Genomic DNA, 18,515 nt, shown 5'->3' with positions numbered 1-18,515 from the left:
GAAATGATCAAGGCTCCTCCTGTTGGAGAAAGATCAATTAGCAGACTTGTTCACTAGAATTTTGTTTATATTTCTTTTGGGACTAAAACATCTGTGTTAGTAAAAATACTGTCAAGAATGGGGACTAAATTCAGTCAATGCTTTTTTCGTGTGTTTTGATCCTATGAACATACAGTTTCACATAAGCAGATGATTATCTTTCACAGTATGTGAAAAGAGAAAATTCATGCATTGTTTTATTGTCATTTCATGCTGTATTAGCTGCCCCTTTTTTGGTATTTAAATATATATGTACACACATCTGTGTATAGGAACACACACATAATATGCATAGTTTTACTGCATTTTGTATATTTTATGAGTATTGTTACAAGAAAACAAAGTTTTATATAAAGCTTAATATATTTATATAAATTTCAGGTCATAACCACAGAGTCCCATAAGTATTCAAAACCAACCCTAAATTATTCTTTTTCTCTTTTGAAGTTTGAGTTATACTATTTGTCAGTCTGGGATTAATGCGGAAATATGAATATTATTAGTATTTTGAAATTATTACCCAACATACAGATTAAATTTATCATATGCAAGGCTTTGGAGAGATAATGAGGCAGTTGGTTTTTCCTGTACTTTCAGTATCATAATTTTTGTAATGAAAAAATTTGAGTTAACAAAAAGTTGGTAATTTGTCAAAAATATTTAGGAAAAATGAAAGAACATGTTGAGCATTTCTTTAGTTCCATAAGTAAAAGGAAGCAGAGAAGAGTGAGATATGCACTTCTTGAGAATATTGTACATCATATATTAAGACCTGGAACCCAAAAAAGTAGTCAAACAAAATAACAACAACCTGGACAGTTCGCTCTCTAAGGCATGAGAGGTCTTTGCTTGTCTGAAACTTATTGTCCTAGACCAATATTTAACTTTTCAGCTCAAAATGTTTTGAGATTTGTTTCTAGAAATTTCCTAGTGGTTTACCTTTATAACAGTAGAAAAACAGAACACATTCAAACATAGCACTTGACCATTTTTTACTACATGTTGAAATTAGTAGTTTAGCATTACTGTGTAAGTTTAATGCATGATGTGTGTAGTATATATTTGATGATCAGTAGCCATAAGCCACTGCATGTTTAAACAATTGTGCCTGTACTGACTTTTCTTTTCTCACACCTAATCATTCCAGAAATCACTGATAATAGTGTTTTATGCATATGTATTTTATTTTTAAGATTTTTCTCTCCCTTTACCACACATTAGGAGCCTTTTGTTGAGCTGAGATAAAGCCTTTGATTGTGAACAGAGGACACAAATTTATATTCAGTTTACTAATTCAGCTATAATGGACTTAAGTTGATATGTGTACTCTGAGCCCTTGCTGTAATACGATTTCAGAAGTCTTTTGAGGGTTAGTGGGTATGTATGTTTTAGACTAATAGGTAAATTGATGACACAAGAGAGTCCCTTTAGTAATTTAGATAATGCTGGTAGTGTTTGAGATAGGCTTACATTATATCTAATGTGTATGACATGTAGGTCATTTTAGTATTAAATATATTTATATGTAGTAAGCATATTAGTACTCTAGATACACGTGGGACAAAGATGAAACAATAAGTAATGCCAATTCTGGGGACACAATATTTAACAAATATATGAATTTTAATTTTATAAAATCTTAAACCAGGAGTCATCCTTATACTTTTATTTAACCTAGACTAGATTCCTGATAAAACCTGTAACTTGATACCCCAAAATACGTAAAATGTGAATAGAATTTCAACGTGCCACCAGCTCTGGTCAATATGAGTAAATAGCCTAGAAAATAATAAGACAAATAGGCAAAATCCATACAAATACTGTTTTTCATTCAACATGGTCCTTAACTAGTATTTATTCCATAACCAGTACATGTGTTAATGCACATAGCATGAGTACTTATTTGAGTATAGTTAAAATATTTCATGTTGTGAGAAAGTAGAGTTGACTATTCCTCTACTGCCTAGAAATTAAGGTAGAACATTCCATAAATATGTAGCTCTTATATAGCCCCTTGTTCCAAGCTTGAAAAATGTATTAAAATAGAAAATTGGCTTCTGTGGATAGTGATAAAGGAGGGTTTTGTTTTGGGTTGTTTTTGTTTTAGGGCTCTTATTTTAACCTTCTTTTTCTTCCTTATAGTATTTTGGTCTACCTACTAAAAATTCTGTTTTATCTTAAGCTTGCTTTCATAATAGATTATGAACACTAGTGGAAGGTCCAAGCTAGAGTAAATGAATATACATGCTCTTGCCCTAGTTTTCCCCAAACTGCATGTATTTTAAACAGTAATAATTTTTAATAATGTAAATTTTTAAAAACTCTTATTGCCTTAAATAATGATAATAGTTGATCTCTGAGTAGAAGATGCTTACGTCATTCTACTAAGAGAAGGTCTGGACTAAGGAACAAGAAGAACTTTTTTCATACTTTTATGGTTCATAAAGTTGGAGGAAATATCTTGAACTGCAACAAAACTTAACCAAATTTTGTTTGCTTTAAAGGAAGAGGTCTTTCCAAAGAGAGAATTAACAGCTGACTGAACCAGTCCTGCTAATTTGTTAACTTACTAGCTATATTTTAGGGTCCTGCATGATATTTAAATCTATATGATTGCTTCTTGACATTTATTTCAGATCAGACCCCAACACCAACAAGATTCTTGAAAAACTGTGAAGAAGTGGGTTTGTTTAATGAGTTGGCAAGTCCATTTGAGAATGAATTCAAGAAAGCCTCAGAAGACGACATTAAAAAAGTATGTTGTTAACCATGAAATTAAAAGAGTATTTCTAACAAAACGGTAGTAATAGCTTACACTTCTTGCTTTCTTATTTTAGATACACTGCTTGGCATTTTTTTAAACTTCTGACATTTTTTTTAACGTTTGTATTTTAGATGCCTCTAGATTTATCCCCTCTTGCAACACCCATCATAAGAAGCAAAATTGAGGAGCCCTCTGTTGTAGAAACAACTCACCAGGATAGTCCTTTACCTCACCCAGAGTCTACTACCAGTGATGAAAAGGTTAGAAATTTATATTTTTGGTAGAAACACAAACTTAGTGTAAAAAAACAGCACCCCAAGTAAAGTTTAATATTTGATTTACCTAGAATGTTAATGTAATAAGTTGTACATAATTGAGTATCAGGTTGTAATAGTCTTATATGTGAAAGCCTGTGAATGCTCATAGAAATTTCAGGGAAAGAAGATGTCATCTTTATTAGATAATTGACTTTTTATTACACACAGAAAAATTATAGGAGAGAACAGTCATTTTAGATAAAACTTATTTTTTTAAGGCTACATAAATTTATAAAGTGAATTTAATTTTTCTGGATTTTGCTGTTTTATTCTTTGCTGCTTTTATATAGTGACAGCTTTTTCTTCTAAAAATTGCTTGAACCAAGGTTAGTTAGGCTTTTTTCAAGGGCTAAAGGAATAGTTACTCATTCTTGGCAATGGAACTTTGATAACTGTCAACTAAGATGATGATGATAACTTTCTTACTAAAGCCTTTTGTAGGTGGTTTAGGGCCTCATTCCTGGATCTTGAATACCTTGGTAACTTGGGACCCCCCTGGGCTATAGTGTGTATTGAGTAACCATTATTGTGGGTATTTCTTTCTTTCTTTTTTTTTTTTTTTTTTTTTTTTAAATTTTTATTTATTTATTTATTTATTTGACAGAGATGGAGACAGCCAGCAAGAGAGGGAACACAAGCAGGGGGAGTGGGAGAGGAAGAAGCAGGCTCATAGCGGAGGAGCCTGATGTGGGGCTCGATCCCGGAATGCCGGGATCACGCCCTGAGCCAAAGGCAGATGCTCAACCGCTGTGCCACCCAGGCGCCCCTCTTTTTATCTTTTTTTTAAGAGAAGGGGAGAGAGAGAGGGGGAGAGAGATATAGGGGAGGGGCAGAGGAAGAGGGAGGAGCAGAATCTCTGCTCAGCAGGGAGCCCGATGCGGGGCTAGATCCCAGAACCCTGGGATCATGACCTGAGCCAAAGGCAGACCCTTAACTGACTGAGCCACCAAGGCACCCGCATTTTTTAATTTAAAACAAAAATTTTTTAATTTTTTTTTAAAGTAAGCTGTTCACCCAATATGGGTCTTGAACTTATGACCCCAAGATCAAGAGTCAAATACTCTACCAACTGAGCCAGCCAGGCACCCAATCCTAGTTTACTTTTATATTGTGCTTTAGACATTCAGCACTAATGAATGCTTTCCCATGTCATTAGAAGATTTGAAAAATACTAATTTTTAATGGTTGTACTTTATCATTATTTTAATGTATCTAATTATCCTGTTCTCTTCAGACATAAAGATTGTTTCCAAATTATCAGTTATAGGAAATGCTATTAACTCTGTAATATAAATATCTTTTTTTCTAAAGATCTTTCTAGTTCCTTCACACTCGTTTTTCCCTCTTCACTGCTGCTTTAGCATCTTTCAAGGGTAATCCTTCTTCCAGCATTCCTGTCTTTAGCCTTCCCCTGGGCAGGGTATAGTCACGCCAAGTTGTAAAAGTCTGTTCTGGGCCTCCTTTACTTCTCTTTCCCACTTTTTCTTCTTAGGTGATCTCATAATTTTAAAAACCAACTACATGCTGATGATTCTCAAACTTATATCAACCAAGATATCTCCTGAATTTCCATATTCATCTCCAACTCCCATCTTGACATTTCCCTTTCTATGTCTAATAAGCATCTTAACATATCTAAGTCAGAGCTCTTGATTCTTTCCCTAGCTCAGTAAATTTTCTTTCCATCCCATCTAGTTGCTCAAGTGAAGAATCCTTAATTCCTTCTTTTTCTTTCTTTTTTTTAAAAGATTTTATTTATTTCTTAGAGTGCACAAGTGGGGGGGAGCAGAGGGAGAGGAACAAGCAGACTCCCCGCTGAGCAGGGAGCCTGAGGCAGGATTTGATCTCAGGACCCTAGGACCATGACCTAAGCCAAAGTCAGACACTCAACCGACTGAGCCACCCAGGCGCACCCCCCTTCTTTTTCTTTACAGCAAAGCAACAGCGAATCTTATCAGACATACCTCCTGAAATATCCTTAATTTATCTTCTTCAGTCTTCAGTGGCACCACTTTACTCCAAGCCATCATCATTTTTTATGTGGATTATTAACAGTTATCTTCTAACTGGACTTTCTACTTCCATCTCCAATTTTCTGTAGATGCCTTTGTTTCTAATACATTATAATCACTTTCCTGCTTAAAATCCTTCAGTGGTTTGCCATTACATTTAAGATAACTAATACTCCTCAGGGTGCCTGGGTGGCAGTCTCTTGGGTGTCCGACTCTTGGTTGTGGCTCAGGTCATGATCTCAGAGTTGTGGGATCGAGCCCCACGTTGGACTCCGTGCTCAACGCACACACTCTATCTTTCTCTCTCTCTCTCTTTCAAATACATAAATCTTAAAAAAAGATAACTAATACTCCTTTTATAAGGCCTCATAGATCTGAGCTTGTCTACCCATCCAGCCTTCACCTATGCCACTCTGGTATGTTCATCAAATATTCTAAGTTTTTCCTTCCCTCAGTTAATCTTTCATGATTTATTATGTTGTACTATTACTCTATAACATATTACTATCTGAAATTTTCTTGTTTTTCATATTTATTGTCTCTTCCCAGTAGCCCTTGAGGGCATACTATAAATTCTTAAACTTGTTGAACAAGTGAAGTTCCAATAGTACTAGTTGATCTTTCTTCCTAGGTAGGTTAATAAGATTTTGATAAAAAGCAGCATAGAGACCAATTCAAAGAACACAGTAGACTCAGTTTTTACCCTAGCTAGTTAAGAAGTTCTAGGTAAAGCCCTTAATCTCTTCCTAACCTGTAAAACTGGGGAAAAGACCATCTTTAAGGTACTGGCTAACTCACACAATCTGTGTTTTCCTTTAATTTGGCAAGATTTCACTCTAATAATTATTTATTTTACATTCGGGATATTAATCAGTATTACTTGGCCTTTTGACATTGAGAAATTATTTGTAGTGGGGGGTGGTAGCTACCTGAGATTAGTAAACATTTGTATTGTGTTAAAATTTTTTTTAACCATTTCTATTACTGAATTTGTATCAACCATAAACCCAGTCTCTCTGGACCTGTTTCCTCTTTTTACAGTATAATGATGGAGTAGGACTAGGCAGTCTCTCCTAAATTTTAAGCTCTACAATTCCATGAGAATGGATTATATTTTTACTTTTTACAGAAGTTCTCATGGAATCATAGCCAAGTTGCCCAGCCTATTTCTGGATTGATAGGAAAACAAGTTGTACTGAAAAAAAACAAAAACAAAAAAACTCGGATGTTTTTAAATTAAAATATGAACATTGCATTTGAAACTTTATAGCTACTTCCAAAATTTTCTTTTAAATGACTTTGGACATGAATTTACTTTGGGGGAAGATGTTATTCTGTAGATGCATTTAGAAGTTTGTTACATTCTATTCACTCTGAGGTACATGGATTGACCTACATTTTTAAATCCTACCCTTTCTCTGCCTCATTATTAAATAGGAGGTACCATTGGCACAAACTGCACAGCCCACATCAGCTATCGTTCGTCCAGCATCATTACAGGTTCCCAATGTGCTGCTTACAAGTTCCGACTCAAGTGTAATTATTCAGCAAGCAGTACCTTCACCAACCTCAAGTACTGTAATCACCCAGGCACCATCCTCTAACAGGCCAATTGTGTAAGTGATGATTTGGGCCTGTCATTGAACTGTTTATGAATTAAGTTTTTCTTGTCAAAATTTTTCTGCAGGCATTTAATTATTCACATGTGACCTTAGTTGTGTGTGTGTCTTAATCATATTCTGCATGCTTTTAAAAAGTACTTGGGTTGTTTTTTTTTCTTAATATTATAGATTAGAAAATAAATATCTAAAATTTAATTGGGGGGGGAGAGGAAGAGAGAATCTTAAGTGGGCTCCACGTTCTGCATGGCGCCTAACATGAGGCTCAGTCTCTCAACCCTGAGATCATGACCTGAACCAAAATCTAAGAGTCACACGCTTAACCAACTGAGCCACCCAGGCACCCCAACTAAAACTTAATTTTAAAAACAAATCGACATTGAATGTGAATTTAAGGTGGTCTCTTATTTTCATGCTATTTCACACAAAATACATAAAATTACTCCATCAGATGATATTTCTTTCAGTTCTTATGCGTATCTCTCAAACTTTTTTTTTTCTTAAGATTTTATTTTTTAAGTAATTTCTTTGCCCAGGGTGGGGCTTATACTCATAACTCCATGATCGAGAGTCGCATGTTCCACCAACTGAGCCAGTCAGGTGCCCCTCAGGAGCTTCTGATAAGAATTTTTCTCATTTAACATTGGAGATTGTCCCAAATAAATCCATAACTTTTTGTATTTTTTCATCTGTTGTTTTTCCACACTGCTTTATACATTATGCATTTAAGATGCAATTAAAAATAGTAAAATTTTGCAATTTGTTTTGCAGTGGTTAGGAAATGTATTTTAAAATATGATAATAGGAGTAAAAATACCCTCATATTTTTAGAGATGACTAATAAGGATTTCTTATCTTTAATTTTCCTTCTGTTTTTCTTAGTCCTGTACCAGGCCCATTTCCTCTTCTATTGCATCTCCCTAATGGACAGACCATGCCTGTTGCTATTCCTGCATCAATTACGAGTTCTAATGTGCATGTTCCAGCTGCAGTCCCAGTAAGTTTGAGATTCAGACTCTTTAAATCTTTTCTTCATAGCAAAACTGATCTTTGTAACCAGAAAATACACCTAAGGCTTCTTGATTGGTTTATGAAACTGATTCAAACAAAAAACTTATTAGTGGTTAGTAGTATTTACTCATCTCTTTATTAAAGGCAAACATAATTGGTTAGAAAATGTTTTTTCATCCTCCAAAAATTTTTTCCTTGTATCATTAAAATTAAGAAATTTAATCCTATTTAATACATTTCAATTTGACTAGATTTGTAGAATTCAAATATTAACAGAGATTTCTGTTCTTTAGGAAGATATTTATACTAGAACACATGTCCAGTAACTCCATATTTTGATTATTGAAGAAATTGTTTATAAGAACAGTCTTGTGAACTTTTATGGTCAGGTTGGTTTTACAGAATTCCTTTGCTGGCCAGGCATGTGAAAATCTAAACACTCTAAAACAGTAGATAGTTGTTCACTTTGCTCTGCAAATGTCTCTGAGAAATTGACCATTTTGAAAGATAAATCAGGATATTAGATCTGAAAGGGAAGTTTCTTAAGAAGCATGTTAAATATATAAATTTTGCAAGTCACAGACAAGTTAAACATCTACTTGTAATACTTAATAATTCAGTGAATATTTAAAAGGACATTCTTTTGAATAAGTTCGAAATAACACTTTTTTACTTTTCTCATTTTTCATAAAACAGTTTTATTCAAACTCTCTAATTGTATCTTCTGTGTTCAGGTTTTTATCATTAGGATCACTTTTTTAAAACACCTAACACAATTTTTCCAAAATACATTATTTTTATTTTCACCTGAGTAATTTCAACATAACACTTTCGGGTCTGTATCTTCCTAGAAATCTCACCCAAGCCCTAATACTCTTTTGTATAATAAAAAGTTTCTTTTTTTACCTTATAGATAGATATTTCTGATCCATGAAATATAATCATTTATTGTGTAGCTTTTAAAAATTATTTTTAGAAGTCTACTTACAGTAACTTCTAACACTGTGATGAGATTATATGCCCAGGAAAATTATTAAAATTAATGTGAAATATTTACTTTTTATTAACACAGTCTTCCAAGTAACCTAAGTATTGAAAATTAGCATTGATTGGAATAAGTATAAGATAATGATGTATCATCTTCAGACAGAACTTTGTTGTTCACAGTGCATTGAGTGACTTTATAAGGATTCAGATATTAGGTGACTACTTCCTCTTTTCTAGGATATTTTTGAAGGGGGAAACATTCTTTTCTTTTTTTTTTTTTATTATGTTATGTTAGTCACCATACAGTACATCATTAGTTTTTAATGTAGTGTTCCATGTCAAGGGGGAAACATTCTTGCCCTTGTATTTGAGATTAGATGGTTATCTTGTTAAATGTAAATGTGATGGAAAAAAGGGAAATGAAAGAGGAGAGATACTTTAGCTATATAATAACCAATTATTCAATGTTAATATTAGGTTTTTTAAAAAATGAAAAAATCTGGTCCAGATTATTATTTTTAGAGAAATTATTAGGGGTAACCAGGTTCTTTCTTTGTCATTATATAAGATATTATATCAATGGACCTTTATTTATATATTTTAGAAATTGCATATATATATATTTTAGAAGAGCAAAATTCATTGTGAAGTTATTTGTATGCCTAATTGTCACAAGTTTTGACATTTTTTCCTTTCACATCCAAAATGTCAGTGGGACAGATCTTGGGAAATTTTGCATCAATTATTTTGAATATTATGGATCCTATAAAAGAAGTAACCATTAAAAAAATTGTGAAAATTAAAGACTAGAGGGGCAAGTGCCTCAGAAATTGACAAGTTTTAAAGGATAAATCAGGACAGAAGATCATACGGATTTACAGTTTTCCAGTTCTGAACTCTCAAATTTTTATAGCCATTGTGCAGATATGGCACAATCATTTTGAATATATTCTCTAGCAATTATTTTTCAATATATTTTACATAGCTTGTTCGACCAGTCACCATGGTGCCTAGTGTTCCAGGAATTCCAGGTCCTTCCTCCCCTCAACCAGTACAGTCAGAAGCAAAAATGGTAAGCAAGATTTTACTTGTTCTGCACATTTCTTGAGCCTGTTTTGAATTAGTTTTTCCATTAAAGCCTGCTTCAGATGTACAATATAGATCACATTTTATAAAATTATGGAATGTATCACACTATAGAAGAACCAGGAAATTTGGAGCAGTTTCCATTAGCATAATGACTAGTTAGTGGTACTTTAAAATAAATGGATGGATTTGGCAGTAAAGTTCTAGTTCTTGTCATTGCATTGGTTTGTCAGGTTTTTGGCTGTAGTTCTTTAAACAAATCTCCTCCTGGTGGTGGCTAGGAATATTACAGCTGAAACTAGATGTCATCATCTGAAGGCAATATAGATGGTTTTATAAACAGTGACACAAATTAGTAGAACAGAGTTAACAAGAATTCTGAAATGGTATACAAGTTAGCAAATGTTACACATAACATATAAAGAAAAACTATATTTTTGAGTTGTATTTTGACACTAAGAAATTAGTATTGTTTAAGGGGTAAGCTGTAGATTAGGAGTCAGGAGACATGTGTTTCAATTTTAATCCTAACTCTACTATTCACTACCCTTAATCAAGCCACTTTAACTTTGAGGAGACTCAGTTTCCTTATCTGTAAAATAAAAGGATTAAACTTTGATTTCTAGAGTTTCTCTTAACCCAGATTCCATAAACGTGCTAAATTCCTTGGTAAAAAACCTTAAAACTGCTACTGCCTCCCCCCCCCCCCCTTAATATCCACGTAATTCTCCCTTCTATAGCCTCACACACTTCAGGGCTTCTTAACATCAGTTGGTGACTGCATCCTTAGAAAATCAGTACATAGTTATAAGACACCTGTTATTCAAGTTCTGTGCGAGGCACTATACTAACAATATAAATGTGTACGTTTGAAAACCATTATATGTTGTCAAACTTTAAGTTTTTTACCTCTATTCTCCATTATAGCAAATAATCAATCTGAAATTGGTATGTGATGACTTTAACAATAAAACTTAATACACCATCTGAACGAACAGTGGTTGAGGAGTATAAAAATTAGCTGGTTATTGATTGTGGGGAGAGAACTTTTGAAAATCCAAGAGGGAATTTTTTTTGCATAACAACATGTTTAGCTCAAAGCTCTGGAAATATTAAGATAAATCCTCTTCACTTGATAGCAAAAAAGCTTCGTTGGGAATGTTTTTTACACTTCCTACTTTAAACATACTGTACTAGTAAAAATTGCAGTTAGTTGTACACTGCATCTAAAAATACTTTTACATATTCAGTGGACTTTTTTTCCTAACAAATTAAATCTGATTTGTTCCTTTTGAATTAAAGAAATACTTTTGGCTATAAGAAGAGTAGGCCATATTTGTAGAAACTATTAAATTTAATACTTCCTTGAATAACTTTTTCTTTTCGGTCACCAGGAAATTAACAAGAATAAAAGTGTTTTGTGTGCTTGTATATTAGAAAAAAAATCAAAGCTATAACTTTAATAAATTTATATATGGAAAACAATCATTGGTTGAAGGCATGGGGAGTCATAGATTGCCCCACTTAAATTTAACAATCCAATTAAATTTATTATTAGAATTTTGCTAATGTAAAATAACCATATTTAGGTGATTGACTATTTTAATTGGGGTAGTAAATAAGATTGTCCTGTTTTAATTAAATAAAAAGACTCAGAAAGTCTATTTCCTTTTTTTTTCTTTCTAACTTTTCATTATGGAAAATCTCAAACATATACAAAGTAAACAGTTATGGTATAATGAACCCCCATGTACCCATCACCAGCTTCAATTATTAGCAACATAACTGCCATTCTTGCTTTATCTATCCCTCAGACCATTCCCTACCCAATTCAATTATTTTTTAATAGGCCTTTCTTAATGTAAAAATTTATATACATTGAAATGAACCAATCTTAACGTTGATATATAAGTGCATTAATGGGGGGTGCCTGAGTGCCGCAGTCATTAAGCGTCTGCCTTCAGCTCAGGGCGTGATCCTGGCGTTCTGGGATCGAGCCCCACATCGGGCTCTTCCGCTGGGAGCCTGCTTCTTCCTCTCCCACTCCCCCTGCTTGTGTTCCCTCTCTCGCTGGCTGTCTCTCTTTGTCAAATAAATAAATAAAATCTTTAAAAATAAATAAATAAGTGCATTAATGTAACTCACACCGCTCTCATGGTATAGAACATTAACATCAGCCCAGAAAGTTTATTTCCCTTTCCACTCAGTACACCTTCCCAGCTGTTCTAATCTTTGTCACCAGCAATTAGTTCTAGAATTTCATACAGATGGAATCAATATATATTCTTGTGTCCAGCCAACCATATGTCTGTGAGATTTATCCAGGTTGTTGAATATGTCATAATTTGCTGCTTTTTTTGCTGAGTAATATTCCATCGTGCGAATATACCACAGTTTCTTTATCCATTCTCTCATTGGTAGACACTTGAATGGTTTTCAGCATTGATCTTTGTGAACAAAGATGCTGTGCACATTTTTGTATGACTCTTTTTGTGGATGTTTATTTTCATTTGGTCTATCTACTGAAGAGTAGAATTGCTGAGTAAGGGGGTAGTTATACATTTAACTTTGTAAGAAACTGCCAGACCCTTTGCCAAAGTTCTGCACTCTCACAAGCAGAGTATGGGAGTTCCAGTTGTTCCCACATTTTTGCCAACATTTGGTTTTGTCCGTCATTTTCATTGTAGACATTTCTAGGAGTTTGTAGCAATATCTCATGGTTTTAATTTGCGTTTCTGATTTTGCGAGACACTTTTTGTGATATCTTCTGTTGATTTTTAAAATTGGGTTGTGGGGCGCCTGGGTGGCGCAGTCGTTAAGCATCTGCCTTCGGCTCAGGGCGTGATCCCGGCGTTCCGGGATCGAGCCCCACATCAGGCTCCTCCACTAGGAGCCTGCTTCTTCCTCTCCCACTCCCCCTGCTTGTGTTCCCTCTCTCGCTGGCTGTCTCTCTCTAATAAATAAATAAATAAATCTTTTTAAAAAATTAAAAAATAAAATAAAATGGGGTTGTCTCTTATATTATATGAATTCTTTAGATACAGTAAATACAAAATTTTTGTTACATATATCTTACAAATATTTTCTCTTAGTCTGTAGCTTGTCTTTATTTTTCTTAATGGTATATTTGTACTATCATTGGTTGCTACTTTTATCTCTAGTACTTCCTTTCTTCTACTTAAGTGGGTTTAATTTGCCTGTGTTTTTTCAGCTTAAAGTGGAAGCTTAGATTATTGATTAAATCTTTCACTTTTCCCATATAGGCATTTTTTTTTTTAGAGATTTTATTTATTTATTTGACAGAGACAGCCAGCGAGAGAGGGAACATAAGCAGGGGGAGTGGGAGAGGAAGAAGCAGGCTCCTAGCAGAGGAGCCTGATGTGGGGCTCGATCCCAGAACGCTGGAATCACGCCCTGAGCCGAAGGCAGACGCTTAATGACTGTGCCACCCACGTGCCCCCCCATATAGGCATTTAAAGCTATAAATTTCTTTCTATTCATTAATCTTGATATGCTATATTTTCATTATCATTTATCTTCTGATTTCCTTTGTGATTTCTTCTTTGAGCTATGGGTTATTTAGAAGTATGTTGTATAATTTCCAAATATCTGGAGGCTTTCTTTTTATCTTACTTATTTCTATTTTAATTATGTTGTGGTTTGGGAACTTACCACCTTTGGTATATTTGATTGTCCTGTGTTTCCATTTTCTAGTATATCATACCTGTTGGGCTCATTTGTGAAAATAGATACTGCTATTCTATCCAGGTAACATGAACTGGTAACAAAATATCAATTGCCTGGAATGCTAAGGGAATTCTGATTAATTGGGGTTTTTTGGTTGTTGTAGTACAGAAATTATTGCACATTTCACCATTGGCTTCATATATATATGTTTGTGTGTGTGTGTGTGTGTGTGTATATATATATATATATATATATATATTTTTTTTTTTTTTTTTTAATATTTGACAGAGAGAGAACAGCAGGGAGAGCAGCAGGCAGAGGGAGAGGGAGAAGCAGGGAGCCTGACATGGGGCTTGATCCCAGGACCCTGGGGTCATGATGTGAGCCTAAGGCAGATGCTTAACTGACTGAGCCACTGGATGCCCCTAGTTTTATATTTTTATCAAATATTGCTAGTCTGTTTTCCCTATCTTAATAACATAAAATGAACATTGTTGACTATCTGTTTAAGAATTTTCAGTGCTAGGGGCGCCTGGGTGGCTCAGTCATTAAGTGTCTGCCTTCGGCTCAGGTCATGATCCCACGGTCTTGGGCTCAAGCCCCGCATTGGGTTCCCTGCTCAGCGGGAAGCCTGCTTCTCCCTCTCCCACTCCCCCTGCTTGTGTTCCCTCTCTCGCTGTGTCTCTCTCTGTCAGATAAATAAAAAATCTTTTTTTTGTTTTGAAGAATTTTCAGTGCTTGTATGTCATCATCAACTGTACTTATTATATATGTATTGTAAGTATAAAACCAATCTATCAACATTAGGAAATAACCTGAAAATAGTTTGGTTTTTGTAGTTTGATTCATGTTTTTTTGCTTCAGCCTCATTTAGCAGTTATTTCTTTCTATTGTTATTTATTTAACAAACATTTCTTAGGTAGTAAAAAATTCAGCAGATACGGTCTTAAATCTTGAGGTTTTTCTTGCAAGTGGTTCTGGTGATCATCAAAAGTCTTCTTACCTTTCTAAGACCATTACTTATGTTTTTCAGCAGTTAAGATTATATCGTTATCAGTGATGTTTAGTTTTTGTTTTCTGGTTTTTGGAGCCCTTGATGATATATTTGTGCACAAAAACCATTATTCAGGGATTACTTTTTTAAAAATTAGATTTATTAAAGTTACCAATTCAGAAACTTAGCTCTTCCTTGAATTCTCAAGGCCAATTTACAAATCCAGTTATATAATGATTGTTTTTAAAGGTCTTCAAATATAATTAATCTTAAACATGCTAAACTTAATTTTAAACTTAATATATCCTGTTCTCTGTAAAGGTCCCTCAATTATCTAACAAACTTCCCTGAGTACTTTAATAACTTTAAAGTTTGATTAAACTTATAGTGGGGCTTGGTTTTCTTAAATAATCTAGTATTAGAGGATTAGTTAGAATAGCTTAGCTCTTTCAACTGAAATCACAGACTAAATTGATCTCTTAAACATTTTAAATTGAAATTCAAGGGTAAGCTGTTACTCTGTGGCAAGTTATTCTAATTATTTCTAGGACATAAAATACCAAATAGCTACAGATTTTTTCTAAACTGAGTTAAAATGTCAGTATCATTAATTTACCTTATTAAGTTCCAGGGGGCTAAAAAAGCCTTAGCAAATGAGGAAATCATTGTATCATCTCAACTAAAGAAAGTTGAGACAGGCTCATATCCTAGTGTGTGTTGGTTTCTTAATGACCAGATAAATGACCACAGGACTTGACTCTTCTCGATCAGTGATAGGACTTCAAATCCATGCTTTCCAGTTGAGTGATTCCCAGCTCATCTCCCTTAGATTCATTTTACACATTAAATAACTTTTCTACCAGTCTGCTAACCCCTAGTAAAACTTACAATTTCTTCTTTCATGCTTGAGTTGGATTCTGCTTTGTTGTTGTTTTCAACTCTTTGAAAATACTTAAACATCCTAGCCGTTTGATTCTTCATCTCTCCTAAAGATTTAGTTGAACTATGTCATCATAATCTCTTAATGACATGCTAAATAGTGTAGTAGTAATTCTGCTAAAATGACATGTGGTTCAGAAGATGTTATATACAAACCTAATGGTTACCACAAATCAAAAACCAGTAATAGATATGCAAAAAAAGAGAAAAATCCAAGTATATCACTAAGGAAAGCCAACTTATGGTGAGAGAAGAGAGGAAGGGAAGAAAGAAACGGAGAAGATCTACAAAAACAAATGACAGAATGCCAGTAAATACATATGTATCAGTTAATACTCTGAATGTAAATGGGCTAAATGCTCTAATCAAAAGAAATAGGGTGACAGAATGGATAAAAAAAACAAGACCAATCTGTATGCTGCCTACAAGTGACTCACTTCAGACCTAAAGTCATATGCAGATTGAAAGAGAGGGGATGCAGAAATATTTATCATGCAAACAGATGTGAAAAGAAAGCTGGGGTAGCAATACTTATATCAGACAAAATAGACTTTAAAACAAAAATTATAACAAGAGACATGGACACCATATAATCATTAAAGGAAAAATTCAACAAGAAGACATAACAATTATAAATACTTATACACCCAACATGGGAGCACCCAAATACATAAAATGGTTAATAACAAATATAAAGGAACTAATTGATAGTAATACAATGATAGCAGGGAACTTTAACACCCCACTTACATCGATGGACAGATCATCTAAACTAAAAATCAGTTAGAAAATGGTGGCTTTGAATGATACATTGGACCAGATGTTTTAATAGACGTATTCAAAATATTCCATTCTAAAATAGCAGAATACACATTCTTTTCAAGTGCACTGGAACAGAATAGATCATATATTAGGCCACAAAATAAGTCTCAACAAATTCAAAAAGATCAGGGTTATACCTTCCGTCTTTTCCAACCATAATGCAGTGAGATATGAGTCAACCACAAGAAAAAATCTCAAAAGAGCACAAATAGAACATGTTTCTAAACAACAAATGGTCAACCAACAAATCAAAGAGGAATTTAAAAAAAGTACATGGAGACAAGTGAAAACAAAAATGTAATGGTCCAAAATCTTTGGGAAGCAGCAAAAGCAGTTCTAAGAGGAAAGTTTATAGCAATACTGGCCTATTAAGAAGCAAGAAAAATCTCAAATAACCTAACCTTACAACCTAAAAGAGCTAGAAAAGAACAAAACCCAAACCTAACAGAAGTAAAGAAATTATAAGATTAGAACTGAAATAAATGGTTACAGAAACTATAAAAAAATAGGTGAACAAAATCAGGAGCTGGTTCTTTGAGAAGATCAACAAAATTGATAAGTCTGTAGCCAGACTCATCAAAAAGGTGGGGGGGGAGACTCAAACAAAATCAAGAACAAAAGAGAAATAACAACTGACACCACAGAAATACAAAGGATTGTAAGAATATTATGAAAAATTATGTGTCAACAAACTGGGCAACCTAGAAGAAATGGATAAATTCCTACAAATGTGTAACTTCCCAAAAATGAATCAGGAAGAAATAGAAAATTTGAACAGACTGATTACCAGCAATGAAATTGAATCAGTAATCAAGTAACTCCCAACAAACGAAAGTCCAGGACCAGACAGCTTCACAGATAAATTCTACCAAACAATTAAAAAAGAGTTAGAACCTGTTCTCAAATTTTCCAAAAAATAAAAGAGGAAAGAAAACTTCCAGATTCATTCTAGGAGGCCAGTATCACACTGCTACCAAAACCAGATAAAGACACCACATACACACAAAAAAAGAACTACAGGCCAATATCTCTGATAAACATAAACATAAAAATCCTCAACAAAATATTAGCAAACCAAATCCAACAATACATTAAAAAAATCAGTTACTATGATCAAGTGGGATTTATTCCAGGGGTGCAAGGGGTGTTTTAATATTTGTAAATCAATCAGCATGATACATCACATCAATAAGAGAAAGGATAAAAGTCCTATCATTTCAACAGATGCAGAAAAAGTATATGACAAAGGACCTCATCAATTTGTGATAAAAACCCTCAACAAAGTAGGTTTAGAGGGAACATACCTTACATAATACAGCCCTTATATGAAAAATCCACAGCTGACATCATGATGGTGGACAAGACAAGTTTTTTTGTTTTTTTTGTTTTTGTTTTTTTAAATTTATTTATTTGAGAGAGCGAGCGAGCACACATAAGCAGGAGAGGGGAGGGGCAGAGGGAGAAACAGACTCCCCGCTGAGCAGGGAGCCTGATGCGGGGCTCAATTGCAGGACCCTGGGATCATGACCTGAGCCGAAGGCAGACACTTAACCGACTGAGCACCCAGGCACCCGTAGACAAGTTTTATTCAGCAGAGTACTGAAAGTCCTAGTCACAGCAGTCAGATAAGAGAAAGGAATAAAAGACATCCAAATTAGTAAGGAAGTAAATTTTTCACTATTCATAGATGAAATAATGCTATATAAAGAAAACCCGAAAGACTCCACCAAAAACTATCAGAACTGGTGAATGAATTCAGTAGGTTTGCAGGATACAAATTCAATGTACAGAAATCCATTCCATTTCTGAACACTAATAATGAAGCAGCAGAAAGAGAAATTAAGAAAACAGTCCCATTTATAATTACCAAAAACGATAAAATACCAAGGAATAAATTTAGTCAAAATGGTGAAAGACCTGTACTCTGAAAACCATAAAGCATTGAAGAAATTGAAGATGATGCACAAATGGAAAGACATTCCATGCTCATGGATTGGAAGAACCATTATAGTTAAGATGTGTATACTACCCAGAGCAATCTACAGATTTAATTCAATCTCTGTCAAAATACCAACAACATCTTTCATGGAACTACAACAAACAATCCTAAAATTTGTTTGGAACCACAAAAGACCCCAAGTAGTAAAGCAGTTTTTAAAAAGAAAAAAACTGAGGGTGTCACAATTCCAGACTTGAAGTTATATTACAAAGCTGTAGTAATCAAAAAGTATGGTACTG

The 18,515-nt window shown here is 34.1% G+C and overlaps 1 protein-coding gene across 13 annotated transcripts in view; it reads left to right on the top strand.

The window, feature by feature from the left end:
* The window catches only part of ATF2 (activating transcription factor 2), a 95,922-nt gene that overhangs the window by 36,070 nt on the left and 41,337 nt on the right, over positions 1–18,515 (top strand). For all 13 annotated transcript variants that reach the window (XR_008961497.1, XR_007188437.2, XR_008961495.1 and 10 more), the window contains 5 exons: positions 2,676–2,794; positions 2,935–3,063; positions 6,570–6,748; positions 7,634–7,748; positions 9,735–9,821. Coding sequence is in view for 9 of the 13 variants with exons in the window: in XM_057318740.1 (XP_057174723.1) it covers positions 2,676–2,794; positions 2,935–3,063; positions 6,570–6,748; positions 7,634–7,748; positions 9,735–9,821 (629 nt within the window). In the remaining 4 variants the exon portion in view is untranslated. The remainder of the gene's footprint in view (positions 1–2,675; positions 2,795–2,934; positions 3,064–6,569; positions 6,749–7,633; positions 7,749–9,734; positions 9,822–18,515) is intronic.

This window comes from Ursus arctos, unplaced genomic scaffold (assembly GCF_023065955.2).
Source record: "Ursus arctos isolate Adak ecotype North America unplaced genomic scaffold, UrsArc2.0 scaffold_1, whole genome shotgun sequence".
In the NCBI taxonomy this organism is placed as follows: Eukaryota; Metazoa; Chordata; class Mammalia; order Carnivora; family Ursidae; genus Ursus; species Ursus arctos.
The sequence above is the reverse complement of the archived record's forward strand: the minus strand, read 5'-3'. Positions and strand labels throughout refer to the sequence as shown.